Raw genomic sequence first — 9605 nt, forward strand, 5'->3', positions numbered from 1 at the left:
AAGAACCCGAGGACATTGAAGATCTGGAGGACATCGATGAAGGAGAAGAAAGCAATTTCTCGGAATGCGACTCCGAGGAGGAGCAGAACTTTTTAGCTGGGAAGGACCCCGATTTTTAGCTGTGAGTAGACTACTTATATCCATATACAGTTACAGATTTTGCTTTTGTAATGTTTAGTGCATAGTTTTTCATTTAGCTTTGTTTCATAGTGTGAACAGTGTGAACAGTGTTCTGGTACCTGGGGGGGAGGGGAGTTAGGTGAGAATGCAGTGTGTGTTTGTGTGTGTGTTTGTGTGTGTGTGTGTGTGTGTGTGTGTGTGTGTAAAAGAGAGAGCAGGGGGAGGTGTGACCTGAGTACACACATTTATATCATTTGTATAAGTTGTTGGGAAGGGTTTTCATATACTTTAGTGGGTCTGAGCCTAACTTCCATCTGTACAATTGTTTCAGTGACAGCGATGAAGACTGGGCCCCGCCAAGCAAAAAAACAAGAGCTGAGGATCCTGTGTCTGAGGAAGAGGAGCCGGTGGCCGAGACTATTTCAGTTGTTCATAACACGTTCCATTTTGTTGACCGTGGTTGCCAACACAAATACATTTCTATTGCATTGAATGTGAATCATTTGATGTTTCGTTTGCCAGGGTATTGTTATTTTTTACCTTTGTTTCATTTTATAATACAAATGTTCACTGCATTACCTTGTTTGTCCTTTTTTCATGGAAATCTCAAAGGCCTAGGAGCAAAAGTAAGAGTTTCAGGTCAGATAATGCTTCTCTGGACTCATGGCACAGCCACTGCAAAGCACTCCAGGTACAAGCAACATGACACAGAGAGTGTAACCTTTCATTTGACACCAAGATCATGGTTCTACATAAAGGGGTTCTTGTATAGGAAGAATTTTAGTTTTGGGTAACCAAAGGTCCTTTTGGAGTCTCCAAATGGACACTTAGCAAAACGCATGTGTATGCCCACACAAATATAGGTCCCACACAGTCATACTTCATCCTATAAGGATCTACTTTGACATACAGATTCACAAGACCTGGTAGTGGGCCTCAGTGGTGTTTTCAAGAGAACATAAGTGACCAAGAGGGCAGAATGTGGTCATTTCTAGAGATGTACATAACCGCCTATAAAAAAAACTATCATTCTACCCTTTGCCACTCTCTGATAGTTCATCACACAGTCAATCTATTGGTACCAAAAAATTCTACAAGGCCTTAGCTTTCCAAAGAGGTCAGGCACTTGATTGTAAGTCAAAGTATGTGGCAACAGGGCCATTTTAAGTAGGCGGTGTGCAATTTCGAGGAAAAACTCAAAATAGGGGTGGAAATGTATAAGGTTAGCTAATGTTTTATAGCAGTGCTAGCAATGCTAACCTGCTAACCATGCTACTTAGCTAACGTTTTCTAGCAGTTTAATGAATGTTGATATTCAAAAAGTTTAATGGCTGTGCATAGGTAGATATTTGACGATAACTGAAAGTTTGAACGGCTCTAATGTTTGCTAGCAGTAATGCTAAGATTTTTAATTCTGTTAACCATGCTACTTAGCTAATGTTTTATAGCAGTGCTAGCATGCTAACCATGTTACTTAGCTAACTTAACTAACATTTTCTAGCAGTTTTACTAAACATGCTAACTATGTTAACAATGTTAGCATGCTAACTATGTTAACAATGTTAGCATGCTAACTATGTTAACCATGTTACTTAGCTAACTTAGCTATTTTAGCAGTTATGCTAACTATGCTAACTAGCATGCTAACTATGCTAACCATGTTACTTAGTTAACCTAGCTAATCATTTTTAGCAGTTTTGTTAAAAATGTTAACTATGCTAACCATGTTACTTAGTTAACCTAGCTAATCATTTTTAGCAGTTTTGCTAAAAATGCTAACTAGCATGCTAACATGTTAGCATGCTAACTATGCTAACCATGTTACTTAGCTAACTTAGCTAATCATTTTTAGCAGTTTTGCTAAAAATGCTAACTAGCATGCTAACATGTTAGCATGCTAACTATGCTAACCATGTTACTTAGCTAACTTAGCTAATCATTTTTAGCAGTTTTGCTAAAAATGCTAACTAGCATGCTAACATGCTAGCATGCTAACTATGCTAACCATGTGACTTAGCTAACTTAGCTAATCATTTTTAGTAATTTTGCTAAAAATGCTAACTAGCATGCTAACATGCTAACTTGCTAGCATGCTAACTATGCTAACCATGCTAACTAGCTACAGTGGGTAGGAGTCATAGTTGATGACAAGTAACAGTTACAATGGCTAAACAGTTAAAAAGTTCAGTAGTTTAAAGGGTTAAATTGTTTAACAGTGAAATATTGTAGTGAGGACTTTTATTTTGAAACAGTTTTTGGCAGAGGAAGCAGTTTAACAGGATGTGTAGTCTTAATAGGGCCAGTTTGTATGCTTAAAGCCTGAGACTGGCAGTTGAGATCCAGGTGGCCTGAACACCTGCCATAGGATTCTAATTGCTTAATGGCCGTATTATGATGTCATAATCGGCAATGTTAAGTCTATGGGGATTTTTAAAAAGTTTTTCTTTAATAGTTTAAAAAGTATAAAAGTTTCAAAGTTGAAAAGAGATAGCAACCCGATCTGTTTGAAGACCTACGTTATAAAGTTTGAATGAAGTTTCTAAGTTAAACTGTTCAAGAGAAATTGCGTCTAGAAAAAGTGGTAAGCGGAATAATAATAATAATAAGAAGAAGAAGTTGTCTAGGAAGAACAGTACAGTGCATTTTCATGCACTGTAATTATGGTACAGTACAGGTCAAGGTAGGGAAAAACCTGTGATGGGAATGTCTTCCATTCTTTAAGGTTTGTGTTTACATTAGCCCATAGATAATTTTTTGGGGAAAAATATGTTAATTTTTGTTCATTCAATGATGCACCCAAATTGACAGGTCTGGACTGCAGACATGTCATTTAGGAATACTTGGATCTTTAGGCCTACTACTACTGTTGTAATATGTGCAGAATTAATTTTAGCATTGTTTTTCTGAAATATTCAAGGTCTTCCCTGAAAGGGATGTCCTCTGGATGGTAGCCTATATGTTGCTTAAAGGGATATTCAACCATTTGGGGAAATACACTCGTTTTCCACCACGCCTTGAGTTAAACAAATGAGTTTTACCTTTCCCCAGTTCATCCAGCCGTTCTCTGAGTCTGACAGTAACACTTTTAGCTCCAGCTCATTGAATCAGATTAGACCGTTAGCTTATAGGAGAGATGCTAACGGTCTAATCTGAGAAGTTTCCATGCCATAGGCACTAATGCACCTCCACACCTTCATAGATGCTGGATTTTGAACTGAGCACTATAACGTTGGATAAATTGGATAGTCCCTCTCCTCTTTAGCCCAGATGAGTTCATGATTTCCAAAAATAATGACACATTTTGATTGGTCTAACCACAGGACCATTTGTTATACCCAATTATGGTTCCAGTTTATCCAATTAGTTGTGAAAATTTCATCCTTTTGTTGTCTTTATCATTACACAACTTTTCCAGCCTTTTGTTGCCCCTGTCCCAACTGTTTTGAGCTTATGTTTTCCATGAAATAGTACAATTTGTCATTTTCAACATTTAATGTGTTGTCTATGTCCTACAACTTTTTTGGAATTGGTGCTATATGGCGACTGCACCAAATACATGCAAACTATTAGTAGTAGTATTCTAAATGTAAAATGACAGCGATTATGCAGGAATAAAAAAAAAAAAAATAAATCATCAAAGTTAAGTAAAAAGTAAACTTATTCATAACATAATGATTTTTATACATTACAGAATAAAAAAAGATAACTATAGAGCACATTACATGCATAGTCTATAAAGAGCAATATAACTTATAAAACATACTGTGGCAAAACACTGTTTTGCAGAGCAATATGATTCTCGAAGATAAAAAAGCATTGTGTGATCTAGGCTACAGACATCCTGCAATCAGGGTATTTGTGCAGTTCATTCAGAGGCACAGCGAACGGCGAATCCCAGTCACGGAGGAACACGGCCCTGAGCTGCTGTTGGACGGAGCGCGCTGAGGAGCTCTGGTTATGGGCCTCGGAGGATATCACCAACCCCACGCCAGCAGTGGTGCTGAAGTACTCTTCTGACCAGTTGGATGTCCCTATGGCAATCAAGCACAACTTGTCACACGGATCCACTCATGCAAACAAACATGTATTGGTAATTTAGAATGGCATCACTAGTCTAAGAAAAACTAAACATACCAATATATGCCACCTTGTCTGTCACCATGTACTTGTTGTGGTTAACTCTTGTGAATGGAATAGTGGATTGATTCCCAACAGGCACAATAAAGGCTTTCTGAAAATAATTAGATTAAATTGAATGTCACTGCCAGTCTGAAAATGGACAAAAATGATAATGGACAAATACATGTGATATTTAATTAATTATATTCTAATGACCAAATTATATTTTTAGATTTCTGATATTCAAACCTAAATGAAAAAAGAAACCTGCTAAAAATACTAAATAATTTATAAAAAATACTGCACTCCAAAACCGTTAAGTAATAGCTGAAATGACTCCTGCAAAGCTTTTGCTCTCTTCTTACCACTTCTACACTGATGTTATGCCGCAGGTAATGCATGGCCTCCAGTGAGTGAAGGAAGGGGAGCATGGCTGGGTTTGTGTCCCTGCCACAGCTGGCCAGGAGACGCACAGCCACGTGACGTCCAAATGCTGCCTCCCTCAACACATTGTCAATTGTTGGCCAGTACCTTTATTATCCAGGATAGACAGTAGTAACATGTAAACTCTTAACTGATCATTCAAAAATTATATCCATTTATAACTATTCTAATCAATTCTGTTATCTTTACTTAACTGAAGCAACATCCCATCTTTCAAGGGCACTCAACTGCATTGAACTGAATGCATTGAAAACATTGTGTACTTTGGTACTTCTGAAAACATCTCACTAACTATACAACTGCCACATAGATTTAGTGATCATGAGGTACAAATGGGTTACCTTGGTGGCCTTGTGAACTGAGTGGTGGGGTAGTAGTCCATGACTGCCACATAAACAAAATGCTCTGCCTCATTAATGGCCGACAAGATTGCATCCAAGTCTCTGGAGCGAGACTCTGGGCAGAAGGAGGGAGGGGAGGCCTGGATACACAGACCACACCGCTAGAGAGAGATCCTCAAAGAACAGACACACCACGCATCCACAAGGACTATCTTACAGATGAATGCCGATCCAGACCTCTTTACAGCATTATTTTGAACCTTTTAACAACCTACTGTTTTTCCAACTTGAATTTAAATAGAATTTAAAATAATGAGAATGTGTTAATGATTGTGGTAAATATGGGTTTTTAATACAACAAATTGATTTAGAATAACTCACCTTTTCCTTACATGCCCATATAACCTTTGACATCTCCCATTATTGTAACAAAAGACAAGAACCAATTTGATTGGGTAATCAGGAACATTGCCCTGTTTGGATCTTAACAGGACAATGTTACTGATTACCCAATCAAATTCACAAGACCATATAGGTCATGGATGGCAATCAATCAATAAACTGTATATCAGCACTAGAAAGTTGGAATGCTCCTCACTGCAATGTAGACTGAGCTGGGGACACCACTAAGGTTGACCAGCAGGGGGCGCTCATGATTGATAGAGGTATCAAAGGTCGTTGGCCAGGGCTCTGGGATGGAGGCATTCTTGTGGCCCATCATCCAGTAGGAGTCGAAAATCTTAATGAGGTCGTGGGCCAGTCGGGGGGAGTCATAGATGACCACTCCAAGTTCCTTAACCTCAGTAAGAAAAATCAACAAAGGTAATCAACATAGTGCTTTATATTAGGCCCTTACTCCACTTGGGTACAATTTAGTAAAAGCTTTGAGTTTACCAATAGTGATTGTGAGGGCTTGAAAACTGAAGGCAGACAAAACCATTTCTGGGGTTCTTACCTGTGTGAGCGACCTCCAGTCCATGTTGGGACTTCCAATATATATGTGCCTTCTATCAATAATCCAGAATTTACTGTGTAGCACTCCATTGGTCAGACGCCGGAAGTTAACTCTCCGTACATGGACACCTAATGGAACAGATAAATGTATAGATTCAGTTTTCTGAGAATTCATATTCACAAATGAAGTGTAGACACTATAAGGGATCTCACCACTTTCCTCCAGTTCCTTTAGATCAGTTGAGTTTTTTGCCACACAGGTAAAACTGGCCACAACATGAACAGACACATTTCTTGATGGCAGGGCTTTAAAAGCCTTCAGTATATCTCGGCCCTATTGAAACCAAATGTAAGTTTGGGGTGAATTCATCTTCATTTTTCAGTTTACTTGAACATGGTTGAGGTGAAAGGCACAACATTGACACTGGGAGTTTATAACAAGATGTACTTGATAGTTTTACAGGCTATCAAGTACAACTAGGTGTATCTAGTTTTATAGGCTATGTGTCTAGTTTTCAACTCTATAGCTATGTGCAGTCTGTTTGTCGATTGAAACTCAGTGCCATGTGTCAGTTGTGTCAGTAGTACTCACAGGAGCGTCGGTGGACGAGTTCACGTGAATGTCCTCACCAGTAAGAGTCCAATAGAAGGAGGCCACCTCCACTTGTTTGGTTGCCATGGAGAGTAGGCTTTTCCATGTTTTGTAGAGCGGAGTTCCGAAAGTGGCATTTGGGCCGTAGTCCAAATCAAGTGGAATGCCTTCTACAAGCTCAACCCTACAGAGACAACAGTGGTTGGCATCCTGTCTGGCTCTCTAGCCTACAATACAGTACATGTAGCTAGTGATATGATTTCAGTTAGTGATGCATGAGGGCACAATTTATCATGTCAATTTAGCATGTCAAATCACTTACACTCATGATTTCTAAAGAGTGGATTCAAGTGTAATAGAATAGAGAAAATTATTTTGGTCAGTGGCATAGTTTATAAGAGCAGTATTAGCTGATATGTGTAGCATTTTCACTCTATTCATCCAAACTATTCCTTATTTAGGCTACATGATGAGATAATATAAGGCTAAAAACAGACCAAAATGCATTATATCAGGAGAATACCTGTCAGACAGAAAAAGAAGAGTACTGAAAGCCAAAACACCAGTGAAAGCCATTTTCATATCCCCTTACCTACTCTGCTCAGAGGTCTCCTGCCACTCATTTATAATGGCTGTTTTATTACCAACCTCTTCTGTCCTTTGGGTGAATTGTTCCTCACTGTTGATCTTTTCAATTATAGAGAAGCAGAGCAAGGCTGCAAACCCCACCAGACAACCCACTGACAAGGCTACATAGATCACCCTAAAAGAACACTAATAAACAACATTAGAATGAGTCGGAAATCAGAGTGTAAATGACCACAACAGTAAATTATCAGTGCATTAGGAGGGGTGGATTTACAACTACTTATTGCATTAATAGTATAGTGCTTAAATACCCAAAGCACTTTATAGTACAGGGGGGGAACCTCACTTCAACCACCATAAATGTATAGCAAGAAAAAACAGAAAAAATTATGAACAAATTATTCCAAAGAAATAAAACTTACAAACAGTATAAATAATAGGTCAATAAAACTATATATTTTTCAAACCATACCAATAATATTAATAATAATAATAATAATAATAATAATATGTAAAATAGCTCAACAATCAGTAAAAGTCGGAAAAGTGTGAAATTCAATTTGACAATACCTGTTGTTTGGGGACATAAACATCATCAAACCTCTCATAGGAGGAGCACGATCCAAGTGTGTCTGAGGCAGCTCTTGACATTCTGTCTAGATCTAGGTTTAGCCAAGAATTGGAATATGTACTTTCATTTCCTTTCTTTCTTTATTTATAAGGACAACAATAATCAGCATTCCTGTAAATGTGGCAGTGTTAGCCAGCTGGCTAATTGTACTTCTCCCATTTACATCATGCTTTTGTTAGATGTTGGTATTTTACATTCTACTATTGTAAGGTAAAATATAATTGATGGTAAACATGTAATGGATTTAGCCTGTCTGATGATGTTTTTTTTTAAAAAACACAATGTAGTTCTTTCACTCAAAAACACTCCTACTGATTTTCATGCAACACTGACAGTATGGAGAATGGAGTCTCAGACATTGCCGAAGCACACCTGGGACTTGTTATTGCAGTATGGAACGTCTAAGTAGCCTACGTCGGAAATTGTCAAAAAGGAAATTCCTACACTGTGTTTCTTTAAACATTTAACTAACTTTTAATTGAAGACTCAATATTTCACTAACCTGAAGCTGTTATCTGCTTTGCTCTTTTTCACTGACATCTGCTTTGATTCCTCTGTTTCTGTGCTCCATTCCTCTCTGTAGTAACATCATCTAGTTCCTGTTCTCACTTTCAGATCCTTCTTCACAATTGCATTGCATGAAAAAATTTTAGGTATGTTTGTCTGTCTTATCTATTTTCAGTTATCAGTTGAAGAAAAAAACCCTCAAAAGTACACTCAGAGTACACTGTTTGCCCAGATCAATTTATTACAAACAGAAAAATCATTCACCTCTGAATTACATTTATGCACAAAATTATATTTATTTTCATTACAAAATTGTACTTTTTTTCATGACATCGATAACTTATTTCTTTACATCTGGTAGGCAAATTTGACATTCAGCGTTTGATACATTCTGTATAAATGACATGATTTCATAGAGCTAACTTTAGAGAGAGAGAGAAAGAGAGCAGTTTAAAGCTTTAAGCTTGGATTTTGTTATCAGAGTAGAACTGCTTTATAAAGGGAAGTTCATTTGGTCCAAGATGTAACCAAGCAATTCCATCCAATTACCACAGTCTGAGCACCAGAATTGCTTGAAAAAACCAACATCAGTGTTCTATTAGAATCTGTTTGAGGTGGAGGAGGAGAACAAAACCTTGCCAATGGTCTGAGGATGAGCCTCACGCCTGCTCGTCTGCTCTCATGCAGATATAGAGTGCAAATCAGTGTAGTGTGTCAGTCTGAACATAGAAACAGATATGTACCAAAAACCTCCACTACCCAAAAAATTGTGGAATGAAATATACACTCTGAGGAAGTGCCAGATAACCTTTAATAGTGTGTCTACAAAGATCTTGTGTGTGTGTCATACATTTTAGCCTATGGCTTGTGTACAGTCAGTTGGTGTCTTTTTTAACAATGGAAATAAAATAATCACTTCTCAACTGTGACCGTGGCGGTTAACACCATAACAAGGCAGGCAGGAAGTCAGGGCCTGTCTGGGAATACAGTAACCATGGCATCTGCATAAACCACAACACACAACTCTGGAACACAACTCTGTGCAAGTGACGCATATGATATTTTTCATGTAAACAACACAGGTGTGAAGACATGGACCCTATGGTCAGGTGTACCGCAAGATGCAGGAGCTCCCAGTCAAAGAGATATAAAGCACCTCTGAAGCACCTCTGAAGGCAACTGGGCTCACCACAGCAGAGAAGCTCTGGTGGCCATAGTCACCCAGGAGCCCTTGTGTCTGAAGCTTCAGCCATTTATACTAAACCATACCTGTGCCTTGACAAATTGAGTTCATCACAAGAACTAAATG

The 9605-nt window shown here is 38.2% G+C and overlaps 1 protein-coding gene across 1 annotated transcript; it reads right to left on the reverse strand.

Moving 5' to 3' along the window:
• Window positions 1-3593: 3593 nt before the first annotated feature.
• pld4 (phospholipase D family member 4) lies at window positions 3594-8369 on the reverse strand. Its single transcript, XM_076299726.1, has 11 exons — window positions 8292-8369; window positions 7729-7820; window positions 7163-7344; window positions 6571-6754; window positions 6192-6312; window positions 5980-6107; window positions 5623-5823; window positions 5025-5164; window positions 4605-4770; window positions 4255-4351; window positions 3594-4151 (listed from the first exon to the last, which is right to left on the reverse strand). The coding sequence occupies exons 2-11, from the start codon at window positions 7807-7809 to the stop codon at window positions 3946-3948; spliced, it is 1506 nt and encodes a 501-aa protein (XP_076155841.1). The 5' UTR covers window positions 7810-7820; window positions 8292-8369; the 3' UTR covers window positions 3594-3945.
• Between the last annotated feature and the right edge of the window lie 1236 nt (window positions 8370-9605).

The sequence above is a fragment of the Alosa pseudoharengus genome, unplaced genomic scaffold (genome assembly GCF_046254945.1).
Source record: "Alosa pseudoharengus isolate Yale_2024_CS ecotype anadromous, Long Island Sound unplaced genomic scaffold, YU_APseudo_1.1 YU_APseudo_1.1_scf_22, whole genome shotgun sequence".
NCBI classification, from domain to species: domain Eukaryota; kingdom Metazoa; phylum Chordata; class Actinopteri; order Clupeiformes; family Clupeidae; genus Alosa; species Alosa pseudoharengus.

Excerpts from the sequence above, each read along its gene's own strand:
- pld4 (XM_076299726.1), bottom strand. The coding sequence starts at position 7,809 with ATGTCAAGAGCTGCCTCAGACACACTTGGATCGTGCTCCTCCTATGAG. Across the intron at positions 6,108-6,191 it reads AAAGGAACTGGAGGAAAGTG|GTGTCCATGTACGGAGAGTT; the intron begins GTGAGATCCCTT and ends CTGTTCCATTAG. Across the intron at positions 5,824-5,979 it reads ACTGGAGGTCGCTCACACAG|GTTAAGGAACTTGGAGTGGT; the intron begins GTAAGAACCCCA and ends TTTCTTACTGAG.